This window comes from Lepidochelys kempii, chromosome 2, assembly GCF_965140285.1.
Source record: "Lepidochelys kempii isolate rLepKem1 chromosome 2, rLepKem1.hap1, whole genome shotgun sequence".
Classification (NCBI taxonomy): domain Eukaryota; kingdom Metazoa; phylum Chordata; order Testudines; family Cheloniidae; genus Lepidochelys; species Lepidochelys kempii.
In genome coordinates, this window is record NC_136381.1 from 262,437,726 (window position 1) to 262,464,891 (window position 27,166).

The following is a 27,166-nucleotide window of genomic DNA, read 5'->3' on the forward strand; positions in this document are numbered from 1 at the left end:
CTTTTGTGGTAAGAGTTTCAAGACTCCGTTCTTTTCCTATAAAGGAAGTTGAATCCACCATTGAAATGCAGTGTTTGGGTACAATATCATAATGCAGTTTAAGATACAGTTCTACTTAAAATGTGTCTTTTAATAAGTCAGACATATGCTGAAATGGCTCCTCACCCAACGCTCATATTCCATAAAAACAGACTGAAATACTACATATTTAGGGAGGGGGGAAGTGAGTAGTTAAGCATGTCGATATTTGTATGTACAAACACCCATTTCATCACTGTACTGGAAAATGTAGCTGAACTTAAGTTTCTATGGAATTTGAAAAAAATTTAACAGCCCCAATTGTTTTCTATGTTTATCAGTGTGAACCCCAAAAAAATTACATGCCTTCTAAGAGAAAAAAAAAATTCCTTCCAACTGGTGTTCAGAAGAATGCTACAAGATACATACATAACCTCATGAGCAGAGGGCAGAGAGGAGACCCTCTCACATTATGACCAGCGGAAAAAAACCCAACAATAATAATATCTAAGAGGCAGAGGTTCACAGATTTGCAAATCTAAAAACCTGTGTTATGCTTTAAACCACTCAGCACATAACTTTTTAATGTTCAGAAGCCTGGTAACGGCAAAGGAACACTGAAGCCCATTAACCTGAATGTGTGCTAGGCAGTATGCCTCACTGACTAAAGGTGCAGTTACATCTGAACAGCTAAAAGTTAACCTTGCCCTTTTAGACTAAACAGAGTTATGGCACTGGATCCATCTCTGTTATTACATAACAGATAACAAAACTCCAGTAGGGCATGGTGCTGGCACATAGGGGTCTCAGGTATGTGGTGTGATTTTTCAGAATCTCTTTTGGGAACAGTGATGTAGGTGAAATAGCTGGTACTTATGATTATGCTATTCTATGCATGTATATTCTTCTTGGTATCTGAAGTTATGAATATTAGCTATGTTTACTACATGTTTGCTCCTGTCGTAAGGCCCACACGCTATTTAGCCAGCACATGAAGGGACAAGTCAAGTTGAATAGTTCATTAAGGAACACTTAGCTCACAATGGACCCTGGAAAACGCCTGCCTACACTTAATGGACTTTTTGTGAATATTCTAACTAGAATATGGGTGGGGGTGACGGACGTGTAACTTGCCCATGTGACTCCAAAGACCAGATTTCCCTTTACTTGGCAGAAGCTAAAAGGCCCTGGCCTGGAAATATCTCCATTTTGCCTCTTTCCTGATCCGGCCTCTGGCCTATGAACATATGGTAATGGGAGCATTCTAACCAAGGGACTGAGGACTTTAAGGTAATCTGGAGTCTTCATATTTCCTTGATCCTTTGCAGATGGACTTATGGGTTGGATATGGTATGGAGACTGCTCTAGCTTCATTGATTGCTGATTTCTCACTTGCAATGGATAAAGATCAGATGTCTGCTGACTTTCTCACAAGTCAGCAGCCTTTGATACCTGTGGTATAAGCAACATAGCCCTTGCTTGAGTGGTTTTGCTCCTTCATCTCCAAATGTCAAAGCCTGTTCCCATTGAACTCCATAGCAAAACTCCTTTTGATCTCAATGAGAACAGGATTTGGCCCCAAGAGATCAGGGAATGTGATTTTGATCAATTGCTTGTCTGTCCAGAGACAGTTCTCATGCACGTTCTGCCAGGCTGGTTTTGATTGCCCCTCCTGTATGTCATGCTGAGGAAAATAATGAAACAATGTGGGCTGTAGTTCTATCAAGGTGTACAGGGCACACACAGTTCTGTGCCTCTTTTCCATCAAACCCAGATGGCTCAGCACCTTTGCTTTCCTAGTGCCTGGCGGAGAGCAATACTTAGATAAAGGCAAGCTAGCAGAAGGACATAGGGAGTTTGGACATAAGGGAGGCATTGATAGTGTGTTAAGGGAAAGTGGGGTGATTGTCCTTCCTATTCTTTCATTTAAGTAGTTTTCAATTTGGGGTGCTGCTGGCTCCTCAACGACACCTGGAGGTACAGGTGACACCAGGGGCCCAAAGCATCAGGTAAAGGGGGATATCAGAGGGGACGGGGAGGAGTCACATGCCCTCTCGTGTCCCTCCCATGAATGCAGTACCGGCAAGAAATGATTTCTACTTGTACCAATGCATGCAATGAAACCTCCAGGAATACATCCAACCCAAACTGGCAATCCAAAGTGCAGGCACTGGGGGGAGACAGCCACAGGCTGTCCCCAGGGGACCCTATCACAAGCCCTGGCACAGGGGGATGTGCTGGGGGAAGGGCTGGGTATGGGAGGAGCATGTCAGGGACAGGTACTGCAGAGTTTCTGGGCAATGCTGCAGTCTGGAGAGTAGTTCTGGGAGGCTGCCCTAACATAGGCCCCCAAGGCTGTTTAAATTATGCTGGGGGGGTCTTCCAAACCCTTGGAGCATCCCGGAATTGGGAGGGCACAAAGGGGACTTAAAACTACCTTAACCTCCCTTCCTCTTGGGTTTCAGAGTAGCAGCCGTGTTAGTCTGTATTCGCAAAAAGAAAAGGAGGACTTGTGGCACCTTAGAGACGAAGAAATTTATTTGAGCATAAGCTTTCGTGAGCTACAGCTCACTTCATCGGATGCATTCAGTGGAAAATACAGTGGGGAGATTTATATACGTAGAGAACATGAAACAATGGGTGTTGGTTAGTCTCTAAGGTGCCACAAGTACTCCTTTTTTTTTGCGAATACAGACTAACAGGCTGTTACTCTGAAACCATACACACCGTAACCAGAGTGATCACTTAAGGTGAGCTATTACCAGCAGGAGAGCCGGGGGGGGGGGGGGGTTGTAGTGATAATCAAGGTGGGCCATTTCCAGCAATTGACAAGAACGTCTGAGGAACGGGGTTGGGGAATAAACATGTGGAAATAGTTTTACTTTGTGCAATGACCCATCTACTCCCAGTATCTGTTCAAGCCTAAGTTAATTGTATCCAGTTTGCAAATTAATTCCAATTCAGCAGTCTCTCATTGGAGTCTGTTTTTGAAGTTTTTTTGTTGAAGTATTGCCACTGAGGTAGGTCTACCCGAGCTGGAAATTATACCTCCAGCTGCAGGATAGACAGTCAATCTAGGTCGCACAGTTGCATTTGCTGTCAGGGCTAATAAAGTCCTATTTTTCTTGCCTCCTTTCTGCAGGGTTCATGGATGCAGGATGGGTGCTTGTTTGCTTGGTCATTTAAAATCAGCAAATGGAATAACATCTGGGGTATTAATTCACCTGCAGCCTTTTCTCCCACTACAGGTCCATTCTCATCTTGATGCATTGGGGAGTGTATATAGGTGGCTATGAGGGTTTTACCATTGACTGAAATGGGAGCAGGAGCAGTCCCAGACTGTATAAATCCACATACTCTAGTAGGCTGAGGATATTCCCCTTAGTTTTGGTGAGTGATTTATGGCCTAAGGAGCCAAACAGATGAAGACAAGCGCACATTTCAGCTGCAAAGGCATATCAGCTTTCAGGGTCATCTTTGCTGTTTTTGCTTGGTTGGGAGACCTTGATCTGTTTGTTGTCTAGATTGAGCTGATTCTGCCCTGGAAACGAGGTTTACTTTTTGGCCAGACTGTCAGGCTGCAACACTGAGACTCATTAAAAGTTATGAGGTATTTTTTCTTAAAACCAGTTTGGTTGTTTGCCCCCACTGCTCCTACTGGGAGGCTGAAGGGACAGAACTGAAGTACAGTAACTGTGGAAGAAAACACAGTGCAGCATACGGAGCAGCAAAGCAAGCAAAAGAGATACCAAAACTAAGTTACAAATAGCATATCGTATGAGGAAGCTACCAGGAGGGGAAAAGACCAAAACAGGAAGAGGACAGGAAACTGAATAAGGAGAAAGAGACAATAAGTCAAAGGATATGAGGGAAAAAAGAAGGCATATAATGTATTGTGGCAGAGCTCCAACCTTGTCCCCGTGGGTCCCGCGCTTCCAGGCAGTTTATGCTAGCCTCAGAGGCTCACTGTGACCCTCCACGTAGCCCTTTTCTCCCTTGGGCCAGGGTTACAGTCTACTGAGCCCTTTTCATCATAAGCCAGCAAGGAGGTTGGTGAGAGAACTCCCACAGTCTCTGTTGTCCCTATAGGCTTATTTCATAATAGTTTAGCCTCCTGTCCTGACAGGGGCCTGTCTTCTCCTCCCAGGAGGTGTTTCTGTAGTGGCGGGTTGGGGGGAAACCCGGCCCTGCCCTCTACTCCGGGTTCCGGCCCAGGGACCCTACTGGCAGCAGCTGTTGGCAGCCAACCTTTCACTGCCAGAGTTGCTACATTTCCCTGGGCCACTTCCCCACAGCTCTCCTGCTTCTCTCTTCTTCACCCTTACCGATGGCTTGAGGGTGTCTTCATTACTCAGCCTTTCAGCCACACTTCCTCTCCTTTAGGTCTCCTCAGCCTGACTGGAGTGAGCCCTTTTATAGTATCAGAAGGGCCTTAATTAGAGTCAGGTGGTCACATTAACTTAATGGCCTCACCTGATTCTTTGCAGGTTAATTGGAGTCAGGTGTTCTCATTAGCCTGGAGCAGCCCCTGTTCTGGTCAGTCAAGGAACAGAAAACTGCTAATCCAATGGCCAGTATATCTGTCTTCTGCTACTCTGTTGTACCCAACTGGCCTGGGTCTATCACAGTATAGACAAAGCAGGTTATAGCTGTTATAATTGAAGTAATAAATGTCACATCACAGACAGGATAAAAAACAGAGAAAATGAAAATTTATAATTAAAGTAGCAGAAAAGTACCTACATGTTCGCAACTAAGCAGTAGAATGACTCCATGCTTGTTTAAGTGAAGAAAATACTGAAGGATAAATAGAATGGTGCTATTTACTCTTGGAATGCACGCAGCCTAATAGGACTGGGACAGGAACTAAACAAAGTGTCCTTGGTAATGATACCAAACCTGATATCATTTGTGTACAATAAACATGGTTAATAGGAAAACTAGAGTCCAGAATCCCAGGATATGGCATCTATAGGCAAGACAGAGAGGTAGAAAAGAGAGGCGGAGTTTGTACATTAATTAAGGAAAACCTAAATTATCTTGAACTTGAAGTGAAGTAACTACGTATAGAATATAATGCTAGTGAGATTCCAAAGCAAAATCTGCATCTCTGAGACTATGTAATGTATGCAACCCCTGCGGAAAATTGGAGATTAAGGATTTGATGGAGATAGTTGAAGATGCAACAGGCTCCTATATTGTATGTGGAGACCTAAACGGACGTAACAGATTGTGGGGAAGTGGAAATAGTGATTGTTGTCAGAAGTCACTGGTGTGGTGCTCTGCTCTGTTCAATGTTGATAACAGTCGGCTGTGTTAATGTATTCCCTCTGTGTGCTGCCCTGGCTCTGCAGATCGCTGGCTCAGCAGACCCCAAGAGAACCCCCAATGACCACAGACTCTGATAAGGTACAAAGGCACCAGGACAGGTTTATTGCCAAATGAAACACAGTCTCTAGCTCCCTGGATCAGATGTCTACAGTTCTGCTAGTACATATGTGCTCTCTGACAATGGACTGGCTCAGTCAGTGGCGAGATTTACCACTGCCCCCTAGGCCAGACAAAGACATCCACTCAGGGATGCATTCTTATACACAGGCACAAACAAGTTGCACATCACTCCTGGCGCGTAGAGATGCAACCCCTCTACGTGGTAGGGTGCCGCCTCTTACAAAACAACTCTACCATATTACCTTCCTGCCTCTGTCTTTAGGATAGGTCAGCCTGTCTGTGGGGAATGTGCTAATACCAGAGTGTTCTGGTACTATCCTGGCACGTATTTCCATAACTAGTGCCCAGTGCCTTTTAGGTACGTGTATTTTTGCAACATGAGCCCTCTTCTTGCCAGATTCTGTGAGCAGGGCCTGCCTCTGGCTCACAGCTTAACTGTGCTTTATGTTAGCAAAGTCTTGACCATTATTTTAGTTCAGGTCTTAGGCTTCGTACCAGGCCTCTGATGCAAGAGTTTATGTTTCAGGGCCCCATCTTATCACTGTAGTAAGAATGGCAAATGTCTTGAACAATTCATGGATGAAAATAATGTAGAGATGCTGAATGATGGTCTATCCACTAGGTTTAAAGCAGCCAATGGAACCAGAGGCGAGTCATGGGAGGGACACAAAGGTGGGCACCAGCTAAACGGGGGCACGTGATCTCCCCATGTGACCTCCCATGTGACTCTGCCCCTAGCCCGGGGAGCCCCTTGCGCTCTCCCTGTCCCCTCCCCATCCCATGTTACCTGAGGGTAGGGGCTCTGTCCTCCTGCTGCGCCGGATACAGATTTCTGAGCCGCAGGACTCTCTGAAACCTCAGCGGTGAAAGGAGCAGAATATGGGGTTACCTGGCTGCCCCACGCCAGGAGCACCCCTGGCACAGCTATTCTGGTACCGTCCGCAGCCCTGTCCTCCGGCGGAGCAGTACAGATCCCTGGAGAGGCAGCTGTGTGGAAGGGCTAGGGGTGGTACAGAGTGGGCCCACATTCTGCTCCTTTCTCCACTGCGGTTCCCTGCTGAATGTGTCCCCCCCCCCAAGGCATCTGGTGAGGGGTATGTGACCCTTTTGCCACCCCCAAGGCATGGTGTCTGAATGGAACTCTCTCCTATTTAGACCTGGGAATTGTGTCAAGTCGTATAGCAAACAAATGCATCTGGGAAGTCAATAAAGAGGAGGGATCACTTCTCTGTACTTACGTATATCGAAGTAAATGCAATGTTGAGGATGGAAAAAGGCCTTCTACTTAGAATATAAATAAAGCAACTTGGGAACTATTTAAACACTAATGTTATGAAAATAGTCATGAACAATGCATAAGTGATGACATTGAGGAGTTTAGTAGCAATATAACTAAGGGAATCATGATGGCAGTAAAGTTGGGTGACTTGGTATCTTAGGTTTAGCAAAAAGGTAGAAACCATGTATCACGGAGGAATGACGAGTGTAGAAAAGCAATTAAGGAAAGTAACAAGGCAAATGAGAAAGCAAAAAATACAATGAATAGTGAGGACTTAATGAAATATAAAAGGAACAAGCCAATTGTGTAAATGACTGTTAAAAAGATAAAAGGAGGAAGCTGGAGAAAGCACAGTGGAAAAATAAATAAAGATACTGAAACATTAGAGGCATATAGGCAGATTAGGATAATGAATGCAATACAGAGTGAGACAAATTCTATACCAGGCTTCATTGTAGAAGGCAAAGGGATTAAAAGCTCTAGTGAAGAAAAAGCAGAAGCCCTAGCAGAAATATTTCACAATGGTGAAAGTGAGGGTATAGAAATCTGCTTAAGGGGGAAAAAAATCATTAAAGAGAATCATGAAATGGCAAGAGTGGGGGAGGAAGATGAGGTTTCGATATTAAATGAAAACTTCTGTAGGAAGGAACTTCAAAAAGCTATAGCTAAAAGCAAAAACCCTGCTCCAGGCAGAGATGGCATATGTAATGAAATGCTACAACACCTGAATGAAGGGACTTTGAGAATACTGCTAAAATTGGACAACAGTATATGGGGGAAAGGTGAGATACCAGTGGAGTGGAAACACGTGGTTAGAGTCCAAGTGTGGAAACCAGGTAAGCTGCAAACAAGACCTGATGTGCAAAAGTTAAGTGCCCCTACGTTATGGATGGGTAAAGAATGGTGACTGAAGAGTTAACAACATATCTAGAGAGAAATGGACTTACTGACAATGTGCAAAGTGAGTTCAGGAGGGTAAGGGGTACAGCTTATTGTACAGTAAGAGTAGCGACAGAAGTGGAAAAAAGTATGAGAAATAAAGAATATATATATATATATATATATATAAATAAAGAATATATGTCACTTTGGATGGGCTATCACCAGCAGGAGAGTGAATTTGTGTGGGGGGGGTGGAGGGTGAGAAAACCTGGATTTGTGCTGGAAATCACTTTAGATAAGCTATTACCAGCAGGACAGTGGGGTGGGAATAGGTATTGTTTCATATTCTCTGTGTATATATAAAGCCTGCTGCAGTTTCCACGATATGCATCTGAGGAAGTGAGCTGTAGCTCACGAAAGCTTATGCTCTAATAAATTGGTTAGTCTCTAAGGTGCCACAAGTCCTCCTTTTCTTTTTTTAAAGAATATATGATAGTAGCTTTCCACGATATTGAAGAAGCAGAGGATACATTATGGAGAGAGGGCTTATTGCATAAAATATCATACACGGGTGTAGCAAAGGGCCATGGCCTCCCTCAGAGACTGATAGCAAGGGAGAGTCAGACGCCTCCTGGTGGGCGGAACCCGGAAGGCCTAGGCCGCCATGGCAGAAACGGAAAGACGGGACAGGAACAGGAAACAAAAGAGGCGGGCCCTGCAGCTCAGTTGAGGAGGCGCCACCGAGGGAGGCAGACGCTTCCAGCCCACTGCTGGAGATGGAACCTGCCAAAGACTTCGGCTGTCCCGAGGAGACCGCCCAGGTACCAGGACTGCCTGACATGCCCGACGCTGAGGAGTTGCTGGGACGGCCTCTCACAATGTACCCCGAGGAGACGGAGGACGACCCGAGGGGGAGTATAGGAAGCAGCCCAGGAGAACCAGGCTACAATCTGGCTGTGGTGCCACCAGAGACATGGTCAGTGTGTTGTGGGTGGATTCCCCACTGACTCAGTGGCAGACCACTCTGCCATTGTTAAGCCCTGGGCTGGGGTGTGGTGGAGTTGGGCGGGCCCGTGTTCCCCCTGCTATTCCACCCCTGGGATGGCAGTACTCCCTCTCCTTAGGCCAGGAGGCCTGAGCTCCTCAGACACCCCTTGCCCGAGCCCCAAAGACTGTGTTGGGTGCTCAACCCCCCTGCTGGCACCCTAGGTAGCTTGCTGGGGCTCCTGCCCTGGCTGAGGGCCTGGGCCCCCCAAACCACTCACAGCTACCCTATCTAATGGTTAAAGCCTTTGACTGTGTTGTGCCCTGCCCTGGCTGAGGGCCTGGGCTCATGAACTACCCTGACTACGGGTTGGGGACAAAGACCGCTAATTTCCCCATGTACTTAGCCTGTTGTTTCAGGAGCATGTGTAGCAAAGGGTCCTGGCAAGAGAAAGTCACACCCACATACATGCTTACAATGGGCATAAAAGGAAGAGTATACAGGTGGATAAAGGATTTCTCAAGGTCAGAGTCGGGAAAGCCTACTCTAGCATATATACGACCACAAAGGGCACTCTGCAGAGGAGTGTCATCAGCTCTACTTATTCAGCATAACGCTAAATGATCTCCAGAAAAGGCTGAGTGCAGAAATAGGCATTTCCTTCGTTGCACAAGACTCGCCATACAGGCTACAAATAGGACCCAGGAAATAGCTGAGAACTGAATTAACGAAGCACATGGGAGAAGTGCAGTCTGGAGAACCATGTGGGGCTCTACATTTTCAGTTCTCAAAACTAAAGGACTGATATTCACTGAAAAGCAAACGAAAAAAAATTGTAAATTGTCTCTATATGGACAGCAAAAAGGTATGGTTAAAAGCTACAAATTCCTGGGTGTGACATTTGATAGTGAGCTAACATGGAAGGATTACGTTGAAAATATGGTACATAAATGTAAAGGTAGAATCAATGTACTTAAAACTACTTCTGGAACCACCAGGGGTGTGGATAAGAAAGCAATGGTAATGCTGTATAGAGTCATTGAGTAAGCATGCCAAGCATTCAGTTCAGCATCGAAAACAAACCTAAGGAAATTAGACTCAATCCAAGCCCAGGCATTACACATTGCATGAGAAAATAAATTAGCATATATAGTCATGGACAAATGCATTAGGGGTGGAAAATCATCCCCCAATATAAATATGGAACTATAGAATGATATTGAAAGGGAAAAGAAGATCTAAATGTAGTAAACATAGCAAATCAATATATATGTGATCAATTGTTCACTCCATCTGGAGCACCTGGCATTGGCCACTGTCGGTCGACCGAATACTGGGCTGGATGGACCTTTGGTCTGACCCAGCATGGCGATTCTTATGTTCTTATATTTACAGATGGGGTCTAAAGATGAGAAAACTGGGAAAATGGGGACAGCGTTCTGCATTCCAACACATGGAATAAAGAAACCCATAGACTATCAAATTTGGTAGGCGTTACAATGGCTAAACTAGCAAGGATAATGTTGGTGTTGAAGTGGATACTCCATTGTCCTCTTGTCAGATTCACTGTTAGGACTATTGGCGACCAAAATGGGACTTTGGATAGCAGAAATGATACAGTTAATGAAATATTGTTGCTAACAACAGAACTGGCACAGATGGGAGTAAACACTAAAATAGCAGGGATCCCAGAGCATGTTGGGAGAGCAGGAAACGAGGGGGCAGACAAAGTAGCAAAAATGCTGTAAAAATGAAAAAAATTGACAGAGAACTAAGGGAGGAGTGGCAGGAAGTATGGACAAAGGCAACAAGGGGGGAAGATTTAATGAAGTATCCTCTGGAACAAAAAACGCTGACCTACTGCAAGAGCCAGAGAGAAAGCAGTGAAGGAGCTCTACTCTGAATGGAGCTTACCGGACACTGTGGTTTAAACAGTAATAGTTAATAAACTATTGTCCTTAGTTAATAAACACATCTCTGTGTGAGACTGCAAAATCAAAGAAACACTTGATCATATCCTCTGGGAGTGTAATATTGATAGGGGCTTTTGTCTGACTAACTCAGGCATCTAAAAGAGACAAATACCTAGTAAGAGTAGAAAGAAAATGGGCGTCAATATTACAATTTTTTAAAAATACCAGGAAAAGAGAGAGGCTAAGTATATATCATGAAATCCAGCACCTGGTGGTTACAGATTGAGAATGTGAGTCTGCTGTTCCATAAAATACAAGTTTAGCAACTGCTCAGTGCATTTGCTAATGATTGCTATGGTAACTGCTTGTTACCAGCCTTACTCCTGCCCTGTTCCTAGCCCTTGCCTCTGCTGCTGGTCTCTGACTCTGACGTCTGGCCTTTGACTCTGGTTCTGACTCTGGTCTTCTGCCCTGGCCCCAGCCTTGGCACGCTCCCGATATGCCAGTTCAGACCCTCGACTCCAACTTCGGCTCTGCTCTTAGACTCTGGCATCTGGCCTCTGACTCCTGCTCTGACCAGTAGGCTTGAACACCCATGACCTGGCCCCTCTGAGAGTAGACATTGTCCTTTCATTTCAATAGCTCTTTTCGCTCTCTGGAATGTACACCCCGATGTATTTTAAGAGAATAATCATATCTTCTCTCAGCCATCTACAAGATTCTGTTTCAGTTCCTTAAAAGAACATAAGAATGGCCATGCTATGTCACACCAATGGTCTGTCTAGCTCAGTATCCTGTCTTCTAACAGGTTTCAGAGTAACAGCCGTGTTAGTCTGTATTCGCAAAAAGAAAAGGAGTACTTGTGGCACTGTTAGGATATAGATATTCAGGCCTGTCTGTAAAGGCCTATACTCTAAGAATTTAGGTGTATTCTTATCACTTGGCTAATTATAGAGGTATAAAAGAAAGAATCAAAATCACTGTCTGCTGGTGTAAGCTCCTTCTCTTACTGTGACAGGCTGAGGCCCTGTTCTTAGGCTAAGGCCTTTGGCTAAGCAGCAGAGGCAGCCATAAGCTGGGAAGCGACCGGTCACATCCTCACATTCCAAACTAGTCACATTGAAAGAAGGTGCTATTGGGCTGTTAGGCACTATCAGGACAGGATTGTATTCCTGTCACCTCCAGAGAAAGGGAAGTGCCTAGAAAATCGTAAAAGGAAACTTAGTTTGATAGCATCCTGTCTGGCAAGAACTCACTTATCAATAGCTGGGATGTGAAATCCTCACTTCTGTATTGTCTTGTCATTATAGTTCCCACTTTGCTATTGTTTGTCTGTATAATCTCTGTCTGGTTCTGTGATTGTTCCTGTCTGCTGTATAATTAATTTTGCTGGGTGTAAACTAATTAAGGTGGTGGGATACAATTGGTTACATAATCATGTTACAATATGTTAGGATTGGTTAGTTAAATTTCAGGACAATGATTGGTTAAGGTATAGCTAAGCAGAACTCAAGTTTTACTATATAATCTGTAGTCAATGAGGAAGTGAGTGGGAGTGGGGGTGGGTGGGTGTGTGGGTGAGGGAGATGGGAACAGGGAATAGAGGTAAGGAAATTGGAATCATGTTTTGCTAAAAGGGGAAATGGGAACAGGGAATGGGGCTGGGGAAATTGGAATAATGTTTGGCTAAGGGCAGGAATGGGAACAGGGACACAGGTGTAAGGCTCTGTGGTGTCAGAGCTGGGAAGGAGGATACTAAGGAAGGAAACTGGAATCATGCTTGCTGGAAGTTCACCCCAATAAACATCAAATTGTTTGCACCTTTGGATTTCGAGTATTGTTACTCTCTGTTCATGCGAGAAGGACCAGGGAAGTGAGTGGGTGAAGGAATAAGCCCCCTAACAGGCACCTTAGAGACTAACTAATTTATTTGAGCATAAGCTTAGCTCACGAAAGCTTATGCTCAAATAAATTGGTTAGTCTCTAAAGTGCCACAAGTACTCCTTTTCTTTTTGTCTTCTAACAGTGGCCAGTGACAGATACTTCAGAGGGACTGAACAGAATAGGGCAATTTATCAAATGATCCATCCCCGGTTGTCCACTTTCAGCTTCTAACAGTCACAGGTTTAGGGACACCTAGAACATGAGGTTGCATCCCTGACCATCTTGGCTAATAGCCATTAATGGACCTATCATCCAGGAACTTAGCTCATTCTTTTGTGAACCCCGGTATATTTTTGACCTTCACAACACCCTCTGTCAACGAGTACCACAGGTTGACTGTGTGTTGTATGAAGAAGTATTTCCTTACTTTGGGTGTGATATAAGTAACGCTTTATACCATTGGAAGACCTGAGCGCATAAAGACTCGTGCATAAAATACCTAAGAAAACATTTCATAAGCTGAATGGGGCCCAGCCTTCCCTCCTTACCAGCCACTGACTTCTACAGTAGAAATCAAACCTGAGCTCTTGCTTTTGCTACTTGCACTGGAGACTAGGGTGGATGTTTCAAGTAAAGGGGCATTCAAAGGTGCTTTCCATGATTTCTCTTGGAGTGAGGTGGCATTCACAGGAATTGTTTTGTTCTCTGGCCTGTTACCTATGGGAAGGCAGACTAGACTGACACTGGAATCTATGAATCTGTGGGAAACCCCTCTTTTGCCCATACCAGTCAGCCAGCAAGAGTGGAATTTCACTCTCTTTATAAAGGAGACTTTGTTGGTACAATGTGAACACGGGAGAGTGATAGGATTGGGGATGGGCCAGGCTTAAAGCATCTCTGGTCAGACTCGCTCAGTGAATTCTGCCAAAAGGACTTCACTCCTGCCCTATCACTTCATAGCTACTTGAAGAAACAGGTGATTATGTTACCTGCATGCCAGGTACTTCTGTGGTTTCATGACATGGCTGAGACCCCAGCAGATACCAGAAAACACCCTGCACCTAAGCCCACAGCCCTGGACTTCAAATGATGTGTTACCTTTGTTCCTGCAAGAGCTTTAGAAAGAACAAACATGCCCTCAGAGAAGGATTTTTTGTTTTACATAATTTTCACTCAAAGGGGACGGAGTATGGAAATCCCTTCTAACACCCTGGAGTGCAATGCTGGGTGGGGATGGGGGGATAGAACACGTGCCCCACCCAGCTGAACACGGGGGGGGTCATCCATTCCATTGCCCCCCAACAAATCTGAGGCAGCCAGCACAGAAGGCACATTCGGCAGCCCCCCCTTCCCAGGATCCATGCAGATCTCTGCACCACAGAGGGGAATGGAAAGCAGAGGAGACAGCTGCACCCAATGCACACCCACTACCTGCTAGGAGAGATCCGCTTCTCTTTTTTATCAGGAAACAGGGAGAAAATCCTGTCCCCCCGACTCCCCGCCCCCAACAGAACAGGTCATGAAAGGATAAAGGGCATGGAGAGGTGGCTCTAGGGGTCAGTGTGAGGTGGAGGAGGGACAGGGAGTGAGAGAAGCCAGGAAGGATGGTGGGGACAGAGGGCCGTGGAGGTGGGATGGAGCAGGCACACAGGGCAGTGGGAGTTTGTGGAAGGGCAGAGGCGTAGGGATGCAGAGCAAGATCAGGGAAGGGCTGAGGGTGGGCACAGAGGCTGACGGCGACATCCAGGTAGAGAAGAGGGTGAGGGGTGAAGTGCCTGGATGGACAAGGGGCACAGGACGTGTCAGGAGGCAGATGGGGTTCTCCTAGGCCAGCAAGGAAGAGCAGGGGGTGGGGGGCAGCGGGAGTGGAGAGAGACCAGCCAGGGAGCACAGGGGGTGGGAGGGGGTGGGGGGAAGCGGGAATGGAGAGAGACCAGCCAGGGAGAGCGGGGTGGGGGGAGCGGGAGTGGAGAGAGCATGGGCTATACAAGCCCACCCGAGACTCTGGATGGTTACCGAGGTGACTAGTCCATGCTCAAATCTACACTGCCATGGCTTCGCTGCGATCGACATGCAACCTAGCTAGAATAAACTAGTTCAGCTATGTCTACACACACTGCAGTCCCACCCACACTTGGCAGTGCAAATGTACCTTGAGACAAAAAGGAACAAAAAGCTTATTGGTGGAGAAAGAGACGATGGAGAGTGTCCGTGAAACACTGGGGAACTAGAGACCTCATCAGTGTGAAATCCAGTCGTTGCTTTCAGTAGTTTCAGGCACACCACCTGCTCCTGAGAACCCCGCCCCCCCACCCCCCACTGCTATGTGGTTTTACAGTCCCACGGGTCTATGCGAGATCCACAAAAAAGCAGGAAAAAATGGTGAAACTGCACACTATGCAAAGAAACTGAAAAAGGAGATCTCTTCCTCCCTGATCTCTTTCAGGGATAGTTACCACAGCTACTATTTGTAACTACTGAAGGTTTAAAAAACCCCAAAGAACAGTCTCAGAAAGAAATGCTGACCCTTTCATATTGATAGAGAAAAAGCAGACAAACTAAAATGTCTAAAAAGGGATAAAACTAAACCACACAGTAGAAAAACCAATGCCAGAAGAAAGGGAATGAGGGGAACAAAAAATAGTCACTGTGAATTTAAAATGTTTTGTTAGTTGTCTCTTTTCCAAGCTGAAAAGTCCCAGTCTTATTAATCTCTCCTCATACGGAAGCCATTCCATATCCCTAATCATTTTTGTTGCCCCTTTCTGTACCTTTTCCAATTCCAGTATACCTTTTTTGAGATGGGACTACCACATCTGCATGCAGTTAGTACTTATATGAACCTGTAAAACAGGCTCCTTGGATGAACATGTAAAACATGAATCGCTCTGCATAGGGGTCGTCAAGATTCCTTCCCCACTCTGAACTCTAGGGTACAGATGTGGGGACCTGCATGAAAACCTCCTAAGTTTATTTTTACCAGCTTAGGTTAAAACTTCCCAAAGGTACAAACTATTTTACCTTTTGCCCTTGGACTTTATTGCTGCCACCACCAAGCGTCTAACAAATATATAACAGGGAAAGAGCCCGCTTGGAAACGTCTTTCCCCCCAAAATCCTCCCCAAATCCTACACCCCCTTTCCTGGGGAAGGCTTGATAAAAATCCTCACCAATTTGCATAAGTGAACACAGACCCAAACCCTTGGATCTTAAGAACAATGAAAAAGCAATCAGGTTCTTAAAAGAAGAATTTTAATTGAAGAAAAAGTAAAAGAATCACCTCTGTAAAATCAGGATGGTAAATACCTTACAGGGTAATCAGATTCAAAACATAGAGAATCCCTCTAAGCAAAACCTTAAGTTACAAAAAGACACAAAAACAGGAATATACATTCCATTCAGCACAGTTTATTTTATCAGCCATTTAAACAAAACAGAATCTAACGCATCTCTAGCTAGATTACTTGCTAAGTTCTAAGACTCCATTCCTTTTCTGTTCCCGGCAAAAGCCTCACACAGACAGAGAGAACCTTTGTTTCTCCCCCCCTCCTGCTTTGAAAGTATCTTGTCTCCTCATTGGTCATTTTGGTCAGGTGCCAGCGAGGTTACCTTTAGCTTCTTAACCCTTTACAGGTGAGAGGGTTTTTCCTCTGTCCAGGAGGGATTTTAAAAAAGTGTTTACCCTTCCCTTTATATTTATGACAGGGGTGGAGGGAGGGTGTTGAAGAAAGAATGTAGGGGACCCAGAAAAAAACACAGCCAAGGTTACATTCAGAAAAGAGGGAGATATGAGAGGGATAGGTGACAAGAAGGGGCCAAAACCAAGGAAAGCGTTAGCAGTGGTATAGAGAGGTTCCCATTCTAACTGAATAGGTGCTGGAAGTTTGGTTCAATGGCTCTCAGCCCCCCCCTGCACAAATTGTTCCAGTACCCGTCTACCTGTGGTACTTACGTGGCCCCATAATGAGCGCCTCACAATGTCTAACCGATTTCTTATCACAGCGCCTTGATGAAGTCGAGCAGTGCTGTTATCCCCATTTGTACAGATGGGGCACTGAGGCACACACAGACTAAAGACCAGATTTTCAAAGGTATTTAGGCACCTAGTGAGATTTTTCAAAAGTGCTGTTAGGGGGCTTATTCCTTCACCCACTCACTTCCCTGGTCCTTCTCGCATGAACAGAGAGCAACAACACCCGAAGTCCAAAGGTGCAAACAATTCGATGTTTATTGGGGTGAACTTCCAGCAAGCATGATTCCAGTTTCCTTCCTTAGTATCCTCCTTCCCAGCTCTGACATCACAGAGCCTTACACCTGTGTCCCTGTTCCCATTCCTGCCCTGAGCAAAACGTGATTCCAATTTCCCCACTCCCATTCCCTTTTCCCATTTCTCCACCCCCCACACACCCACCCCCCACTTCCTGATTGACTGCAGACTATGTAGTAAAACTTGAGTTCTGCTTAGCTATACCTTAACCAATCATTTTCCTGAAATTTAACTAACCAATCCTAACATATTGTAACTATGATTATGTAACCAATTATATCCCACCACCTTAATTAGTTTACACCCAGCAAAATTAATTATACAGCAGCAGACAGGAACAATCACAGAACCAGACAGAGATTATACAGACAAACAATAGCAAAGTGGGAACTGTAATGACAAAACAATACAGAAGTGAGGATTTCACATCCCAGCTATTGATAAGTGAGTTCTTGCCAGACAGGATGCTATCAAACTAAGTTTCCTTTTACGATTTTCTAGGCACTGCCCTTTCTCTGGAGGTGATAGGCACCATCAGGACAGGATTGTATCCTAACAGCCCAATAGCACCTTCTTTCCATGTGACTAGTTTGGAATGTGAGGATGTGACCGGTCGCTTCCCAGCTTATGGCTGCCTCTGCTGCTTAGCCAAAGGCCTTAGCCTAAGAACAGGGCCTCAGACTGTCCCAGTAAGAGAAGGCCCTTACACCAGCAGACAGTGATTTTGATTCTTTCTTTTATACCTCTATAGCTAGCCAAGTGATAAGAATACACCTAAATTCTTCGAGTACAGGCCTTTACCGACAGGCCTGAATATCTATATCCTAACAAGTGCTTAGAAGGTTAGGTGTTTTGTAAGCTTCACTAGATGCCTAGCTGCATCTCTGGGTGCCTAAAAGCTTTGAAACTCTGTTGCTAAGGCACTGGGCTGAGGTCATATAGGAATAGGTCCTTCAGACCTAGCCACTGGACCAGCCGCTCTGTCTGCTGAATGCTGGGGGGGAAAAAAAAGAACACTGATAGATGGGAGCAAAACCAAGAAGGCCAGTTCTCTGAGACTCCAGCAAACGGTCCCAGGCAATTGGGAAGGATGTCATGGTTGACAGCATGAAGAGCAGAACAGAGGTCAGGAAGGATGAAAAAAGAGAGAGGATGAGTGTCAGATGAGAGGAGATCATTTAACTCCCAACAGGTGGCAGGTTCTGCCCCATGCTGGACTGTAGAGCAATGGCTGCTGTGAAATTTTATATTTTAACTGAAAACCATTTTGTTTTGTCATTTTTTGTTCTGAGTTTGAGAAAAGGAAGGAATGAGAAAGTGTCGTATGAGTATGAGATGTGTTTATCCCTCAAATTCTTAGGGCATCAGCTGTATTCAGGCCAATTCCAGAAAAAAGGGCAGAAATTGCATCCACGGAGTCCATAAAGTCAACATTTATTGTCATGGTTCGTATTATTCACTGGGCACCATCTATGTGCTCAGCACTGTTCAGAATATGCCAGAAAATATAGTCCCTGAGCCAACATGTATAAAATGTGTAGCCCTGAATATGATGGCTGAGATATTTGAGCACATGTTAATATCTATGAGTGGAGGCGCTGATGGCCCTCCAACAGTTTACAAGAAGAAGAGCTGCCCAGAGCTCCTGTGCCTGTTTGTTTTCTTTTCCTGCCTGCAGTGGCCCTGATACACCTCAGAAGACTCAATTTTTTTCTCAACTTTAAAATGTGGAATTTTCCTGGTGTTTGGTTTAAAATATTCTCCTGTGAGAACCGCAACTCAGTCACCGCTGGGTTGTGTTTAAAAGCCTTCTGGAAAGTTACTTGCCTTTAAACAGAAGGGAAAGAAGTGTTGCAAACTCTCATAATTATTGTTTTCCTTAAAGCCCCAGCTCCTGGAGTCAAGTGATATGTGATGATTTCAGCCTTCATTCTTAAAGAAAAAGTATGTTTCTAGACCTCGTGGCTGTGGCGAAAGCTTCAAAATGTGACCCCAGGGTACCCTAAAGGCTCAAAAAGCAGAAGGCAAATAAAAAGACCAGCAAATCTATTATTTTTACATAATCTCATGATTTTTGGTGACCCTGACTCATTGGTTTTTGAACATTTGAGGTTGGCAATACTGTGAAAGTGACTTGAAAGTGTCAGTTTCACTCCTATTAAAGTTAGTTTCTAGTCTATTGTTTGTAGTATAGTAGCACCCTTAGAGCCCCAGGCAGGTGCAGCGTAAACTCACAGGGCCTTGCCCTGGTAGGATGTTTCCAAAAGTTAAAGGATCTATTCCAAACTTGGTGAACAGCAAAAAGTAAGTAGCCTAAACGATAGAAAGTAATCTAGATTTTTCTACAGTTGTTTCAATTGTATTCAAGAGTTAATAACAAAGTGAGAATAGACATTAAGAATTTAAACCTAACCAGTGTCCCTTAAGTGACTTGACACAAGATGTTAGTATTAAAGCTGTGGGTCTCATTAATTTAATTTCCTTTCTTTATATAGGAATTAGATACAGTGCTCCTGTCAGCTAATTTCTAAGTTATCTGCAAAAAAACTAGAGTTTTCAGGTACCTAAGTAGCCCCTGAAATCACAAAGTTGCCCCGCCCCACCAAAATCTGAAATGGCCAATGTCAAGGTTCCTTCCCCACTCTGAACTCTAGGGTACAGATGTGGGGACCTGCATGAAAACCTCCTAAGCTTACTTTTACCAACTTAGGTTAAAACTTCCCCAAGGTACAAAATTATTTTACCCTTGGATTTCCACTGCCACCACCAAACTTTATCTGGGTTTACTGGGAAACGTAGTTTGGACACGTCTTTCCCCCCAGAATCCTCCCAACCCTTGCACCCCACTTCCTGGGGAAGGTTTGGTAAAAATCCTCACCAATTTGCATAGGTGACCACAAACCCAAACCCTTGGATCTTAGAACAATGAAAAGGCGTTCAGCTTTCTTACAAGAAGACTTTTAATAGAAGTAAAGGAATCACCTCTGTAAAATCAGGATGGTAGATACCTTACAGGGTAATTAGATTCAAAACATAGAGAATCCCTCTAGGCAAAACCTTAAGTTACAAAAAAGACACACAGACAGGAATATTCATTCTATTCAGCACAGCTATTTTCTCAGCCATTTAAAGAAATCATAATCTAACACATACCTAGCTAGATTACTTACTAAGTTCTAAGACTCCGTTCCTGTTCTGTCCCCGGCCAAAGCATCATACAGACAGACACCGACCCTTTGTTTTTCTCCCTCCTCCCAGCTTTTGAAAGTATCTTGTCTCCTCATTGGTCATTTTGGTCGGGTGCCAGTGAGGTTACCTTTAGCTTCTTAACCCTTTACAGGTAAGAGGATTTTTCCTCTGGTCAGGAGGGATTTTAAAGGAGTTTACCCTTCCCTTTATATTTATGACAGTCCCCCTGCGTGTGCATACTGGATGGAGCATTAGACTGGACTCAGGAGAACTAGGCTCTATTCCCAACTGTGCTGGGTGTCCTTGGGCAAATCACGTTCCTCTTCTGTGTCTCAGTTTCCCTATCTGTAAAATGGGGATAATGATACTGACCTGGTTGCTAAAGTGCTGTGTGATCTACTGATGAAAAACACTACATAAGAAGTAATTATTAGGATACTACTCAAACTTTGGACCTGATTATGCAAATTCGTATTCACATGTTGAAAGGCGTTGCAGGCTTGGGCCCTGTAATTGCATCTGACTATTTATCTGTGGGCAACGGCAGGCCATTGTGCTGTTGGGGAACCTCAGAGCCTGGAGTGTTGGGGTCCTTCCCTCTCACAACATCTGTCCTAAAATTATCCCAGTGCTGACCCCTCATCCTCTCTCCTGCTCAAACAGACCCCTTCCCTTCTCCAAACAACTTGGACAAGTCCCACTTTTTTGTATCAGCCAGCAAATTGTCACAACCCATTGTCTGATGCCAGAATCACTGAGTGAAATTCTCTAACATTTCTGATTCAGGAAATGAAAATAGATTAATGCAGAGATTTCACAGCCAGATGGGATCATTAGATCATCTAGTCTGACCTTCTGTACAACACAAACCAGAGAAATACACCCAGGTACCCCTGTATTGAGCCCAAAAGCTTGTGTTTGACTCCATACAACATATCTTCCAGATGACCATAATAGTCCTTTCTGGGCTTCATGGGTGGTGGGTGAAGCTTCCCCTTGCATAGGCTAGCTCCGTGCCCCGCCTCCTCCAGCCGAGGCCACCCCCCCCCCGATTGCTGCTCTCAGCCCCCCACCCCCACCTGACCCCGGCTGGGACAGGGGGGTCTGAGAGCTCGGTCGGAGCTATGGGGGAGGGGAGGGGGTTGAGAGCTTGACCACTCCCCCTTGTGGCCCCAGCTGGCATTGGGAGACTGAGAGCTTGGTTGGGAGTATGGGGGCGGGGGGAAGGGGCTGAGAGCTTGGTCCCACTGGGGTCAAGCTCTTGGCCCTGGCTGGAGCTCCAAGCCTGGAGCCCTTCCCCCTTGGCTACACCCCCATTCTTCCCCCACTCTGCCTCTCTCCCAGACCCTGTCCCCTGCTTGCTCCTTCCCCCCACACCCCCCACTGAGGCCCCGAGACCAGAAAAGCTCTGTGCCCCTGCCATGTCCCCAGGGCTGTGGTGAGGGGAGATTTTTCTGGGAGCCCCAAATACCCCACTGTCCTGCCCCTGGCAGCATGAGGTTTGGGGAGGTTTAGTCTCCCCCTGCCTCCATTACACGCTGCCCATGCTGGCCTTAAAAGTTTGTGGATCTTTTAGTAAATGAGACGTGGATAAAAACTGGAGTGCTCAGCATTTGTCAGCAGAAGGGTTAGTCTTAGTTGCAAACAGAGAATGAGGTCAGGAGTCAGTCTGTGACTGGCCATCTGCCAGGAAGGGTTTATAAACACAGCATTGTAGCCTTTCCTCTCAGTCTGTCTGGAATTCCTGCTCCGGTGCACAGATCTCTAGCAAATGGCTTTCTGGGCGGCAGTTCTCTGTGCGCTGTTAGCCTCAGTTCTCGGTGGGCTCTATCTCCTGGGAGCCTTTCGAAGGAGGAGACCCATGGAGCCTCCACTGGATAAAGGCCACATTCCGTGGCTGGGGTACGCGCTGGATTTCAGAAAGAACAGCGCAGAGTTCCTGAAAAAGATGCAGAGGAGACATGGGGACATTTTCACAGTGCTGATTGGAGGCTACTACTTCACCTTCCTAATGGACCCCCTCTCTTTTGGAGCCATAGTGAAGGCGTCAAAAGCCAAACTCGACTTTGAGACGTTTGCCGTAGAACTGGTAGCCAGGGTTTTTGGATATCAACAGTGTAAAAATGACCATAAGATTATTCAGGTGTCAAGCACAAAACACCTCATGGGAGATGGGCTAGTGGTCATGACTGAGGCCATGATGGAGAATTTGCAGACCCTCATGTTTCACAACAGGGACTCAGGAGAAGAGAGACCCTGGCAGCAGGATGGGCTCTTCCACTACAGCTACAACATTGTCTTCAGAGCTGGCTACCTGGCTTTGTTTGGAAACGAGCCAGGCACAGGGACAGAGAGTAAGGAGAAAACCAAGGAGCGTGATCTCATCCACTCAGAAGAGCTGTTTGATGAGTTCCGGAAGTACGACCTCCTCTTCCCCCGCCTGGCCTATGCTGTGCTGCCCCCTAAGGATAAAATGGAAGCGGAGAGGCTGAAGAGGCTCTTCTGGAAGCTGCTTTCTGTGAAGAACAGCCGTGAGAAGGCTAACATCAGCGGGTGGGTAAGTGACCAAGAACAGTTCCTGGCAGAGCTTGGGGTGCCTGAGTACATGCGGGACCGATTCATGTTTCTGCTTCTCTGGGCGGCCCAAGGCAACACGGGCCCGAGCTCCTTCTGGCTTCTCTTGTATCTCATGAAGCATCCCAAAGCAATGCAGGCTGTGAGGGAAGAAGTGGACAAAGTTTTAAGAGAGGCTGGCCAGGAAGTGAAGCCAGGTAGCCCTGTGGTTAACATCACCAGGGACATGTTAATGAAAACCCCTCTTCTGGACAGCGCAGTGGATGAGACCCTGCGCCTGACAGCAGCTCCCATTCTGATCAGAGCAGTGGTTGAGGACCTGAATCTCAAGATGGCCAATGGCAGGGAGTACGCCCTCCGCAAAGGGGACAGGGTAGCCCTGTTTCCCTACATCGCAGTGCAGATGGACCCCGAAGTCCATCCTGAGCCTTACACCTTCAAATACAACCGGTTCCTGAACCAAGATGGCACCAAAAAAGATTTCTACAAGAATGGGAAAAAGCTGAAATACTTTAACATGCCCTGGGGGGCAGGCACCTCAATCTGTCCTGGACGGTTCTTTGCTGTCAATGAAATAAAACTGTTTGTGTTCCTGATGTTGTCTTACTATGAGTTGGAGCTAGTTAACGAGAAAGAGGAGATCCCTCCGATAGACGTGAGCCGATGGGGATTTGGTTCGATGCAGCCCACTCACGATGTCCAGTTTAAATACCGTCTGCGTATTTAATTTGAAAACATGACCCCCTTCTGCTGCAGCCCTGTTGCGTACTGGCTCCATAATTCAGTCAAGAGGGATTGATTTGTCAAGCTGAATTGCAATAAAAGTTACAGAAGAGATTGGTCTGTGTAAAGATCTTCCATACCTGTTAGATGGTTATTATAACCTGTCTCTTTATTTGGCAACACAGCACTGCTCAGAACGTTAATGTTCACTCTACATGTTGCTCTCACCTTGGAACTCTCCGACTCACTGCAGAAATTCCCCTATCTCCTGTTACAGAATTGTAAGGGGCTGTGTAAGTGAATGCTTGCTGACATGCAAAGAAAACAAGAGTGTTAGTGAATTTCCTGAAGGAAAATAGGAATAGGGAGAGTTTCCTTAGCATGGATTTATGGGTTTTTATTTCTTCCACTCTTCTTACTGTAAATCTGAAATGTCTGACTGTGCATTTAGATATGGGGGGAGGGATAGCTCAGTGGTGTGAGCATTGGCCTGCTAAACCCAGGGTTGTGAGTTCAATCCTTGAGGGGGCCATTTCGGGATTTGGGGCAAAAATTGGGGATTGGTCCTGCTTTGAGCAGGGGGTTGGACTAGATGACCTTCTGAGGTCCCTTCTAACCCTGATATTCTATGTTTCTATTAAAATATATATTGAATGGACATAGGACAAATACATTCTTTATATAGGGATTAGGAACAAGGATACCAGAGATTAATTTAAAATTGTCTTGACTATAATCCCGCTGTACTTTGCTAAATTTTATTTTTATTAAAAGAATGCTGTCAGCCTGTTTAGGTCCCAGGAATTATTATTCTTTAAAGCAGAGGTTGTATTTGGAATGAATCTGGCAATTTGGCACAGTGACATTTTCCTAGGACTTACTTCTCTCCTCCCAATACTCAGCTTGATAAGAAAATGGAACAATCCAGAGGTCTTGCCTGTTTCATTTGGCTGCTCCACTTAAGTGAGCAGGAAAAGGACTTTTACAAATATATCAGAGCAAAAAGTAGTATATGTACAATTTTCAAAAGTGCCTAATTCCCATTTTCAGTGACTTAGTGACCTGTGGACAGATTTTTAAAGGTATTTTCAAAAACGTAGCTGCTTTTGAAAATTTTACTCCTAGAAAAGTAGTTCCATTAATAAATTAGGAGGGAAATAAAATTGAGGAATCACAAATACGTGAGCTATTCTGTTCCTTTTCTAAATCTAGCCTCAGGAGTAAAAGTCTGTACAATTAGGAAGCAATGAAAGACAAGCTTTGTAAAATACCTCTTGATAAAAAATTGGAAAATTTGAACATACATAAATCAGTCAGTCCAGATGACAGGAAAAATTTTCACCCAACTGCCCTCAGCTTGTGTGTTACTTATTTGGGCTTTGATTTAACATTTCCCCATGATTTTACTGGGAATAGAAGGGAAGCTTACTGGACATGTATGGTCAGACTAACTCTTCTTGCTCCTTTGCACTCAAACAAAATTTTACATGCTGTGTCCTAGGCTGTTAAAGGAATGAACTATAAAGCTTCGTGAACAATTGACAATTGGTTTTAAGAAGTTATGAAGATCTGGGGAGGTGACAGAAAACTGGACAAAAGGAAATATGGCATGAGGTAAGAAGAGTGTTCCTGACCATTCATGTTTAGTAAGGTTAACTTTTATTTCTTGTAAAATAACAAACACATCTTAAGAGAAGAATCACCGATCATCTACAGGCAATAAGAAGAAAACTTTTGGAAGGAATGAGAGAGTTGGTGGAGGCAGGGCTTGACTTGTGTTTAGAAGAACTTACAATTCAGAACCATCAAGCTGTGCCCATAGCTACCCCTAGGTAATCATGTAATCTTATTACTTTTATCACCAGCATCCCATCCCACTCCTCTCCTCTTGTTTGTTACCTGGGCTGTAATTTAACAAAGCTGTTAAGCAAGTACTTAACTGTAAGTCAAAGGATTTAAGCACATGCTTAAGTGCTGTGCTGAATCAGGGCTCACTTGAGTAACTAACAAGAGAGGAAAGGAGTACTTGTGGCACCTTAGAGACTAACCAATTTATTAGAGCATAAGCTTTCGTGAGCTACAGCTCACTTCCTCAGATGCATATCGTGGAAACTGCAGCAGGCCTGTTTCCTCTTGTTTTTTCCTACCCCCCCCCCCAAGATGTTCTGGTTTAACTTGGATTTAAACTTGAAGAGTGGTCAGTTTGGATGAGCTATTACCAGCAGGAGAGTGAGTTTGTGTGTGTATGGGGGTGGGGGGGATGTGAGAAAACCTGGATTTGTGCAGGAAATAGCCCAACTTGATTATCATGCACATTGTGTAAAGAGTTGTCACTTTGGATGGGCTATCACCAGCAGGAGAGTGAATTTGTGTGGGGGGGTGGAGGGTGAGAAAACCTGGATTTGTGCTGGAAATGGCCCACCTGATGATCACTTTAGATAAGCTATTACCAGCAGGACAGTGGGGTGGGAGTAGGTATTGTTTCATATTCTCTGTGTATATATAAAGCCTGCTGCAGTTTCCACGATATGCATCTGAGGAAGTGAGCTGTAGCTCACGAAAGCTTTTGCTCAAATAAATTGGTTAGTCTCTAAGGTGCCACAAGTCCTCCTTTTCTTTTTGCGAATACAGACTAACACGGCTGTTACTCTGAAACCTAACAAGAGAGGGTAGATGATAGAACAACAGCAAGATTACAAGGTTAGGAAGGCACAATGGGATGCTTTTAAATCATGTATATTTCTATCTGCAGCCTCCCACTGACCTTCTCACGTCTCATCAGTCAGGCTCCTGAGGCCTTATCTACAAGAGATGTTACTGTACAGCAAGCCAAAGTGTGAACATAAGAACAGCCAGACTGGGTCAGACCAAGGCCCATCTAGCCCAGTATCCTGTCTCCCAACAGTGGCCAATGCCAGGTGCCCCAGAGGGAATGAACAGAAGAGGTGATCATCAAGTGATCCATCCCCTGTCGTCCATTCCCAGCTTCTGGCAAACAGAGGCTCAGGACACCATCCCTGCCCATCCTGGCTAAGAGCCATTGATTAACCTGTCCACCAGGAACTGATCTACTTCTTTTTTGAACTAGGTCAACTGAATTTACCATACAGCAGCCTGCCACACCCTAACTGGCCATGTGGTCCCTGCTACTGTGCACTAAATGTTCCGTAGCGTGCTTTGACTGCAGAACTTTTAGTGCACAGTAGCAGAGTCCATATGGCTAGTTAGTGCACGGCAGAGTTCTGGCTTGCCATGCACTAACTCACTGTGTAGGTAAGCCCTGAGTGTCACTTTCAGGTCCAAGTGACAATCACTATAATAGCAACTGATCTAAAGTTGTTTTTACAGTGTAATTCCTACTATGTCAGGGGAACAAACTATAATGCGACACTCCCCTGACCTGGGTAAAAAATGTGATTCAGTCTTGACCACATAAAGGGAACTGAACTGTGTTTCAGGTGTGTCCTGGGCTAGGCTAGAACCTTGGATGATTCATATGATTAAAGAACACAACATGGTTCAGTCTAACAGCAGGAGCAAAGTATACTTTATCCTCATCAGGACACACCTGTGTTGTGTCTGGGGCCAAGGAACCAGCTATTAAGTACAATCAAGCCTAGGCAACAGAAAATATTAACTGGGAAGAAGTTCTAAGGAGATCCTAGAGTATCACCTGCAAGGAAATCTGATGCATTCCAAAGATATAACCAAGCACATAGGTGCACTACATTTAATTGGACCATAGCAGCAATTAACATTCTCTTTAGCCAATGCAACTTTCTACCTCTCTCTCGCTTTTGTTACTCTTTTTTCTCTTCCTTCCCCTGTTTGCTCTTCGGTTTCTTCCCTACCAGAGATCATATGGTATGTGTATGGTAACACCTATTGTTTCATGTTCTCTGTGTACATAAAATCTCCCCACTGTATTTTCCATTGAATGCATCCGATGAAGTGAGCTGTAGCTCACGAAAGCTTATGCTCAAATAAATTTGTTAGTCTCT

The 27,166-nt window shown here is 45.1% G+C and overlaps 1 protein-coding gene across 1 annotated transcript; it reads left to right on the forward strand.

Annotated features, from left to right (window-relative positions):
• The first annotated feature begins 21,611 nt into the window (after positions 1-21,611).
• CYP8B1 (cytochrome P450 family 8 subfamily B member 1) lies at positions 21,612-27,166 on the forward strand. The gene is made up of 2 exons (XM_073334806.2): positions 21,612-24,779; positions 25,918-27,166. Exon 1 carries the CDS (start codon positions 21,640-21,642, stop codon positions 23,167-23,169), a length of 1,530 nt encoding a protein of 509 aa, XP_073190907.1. The 5' UTR covers positions 21,612-21,639; the 3' UTR covers positions 23,170-24,779; positions 25,918-27,166.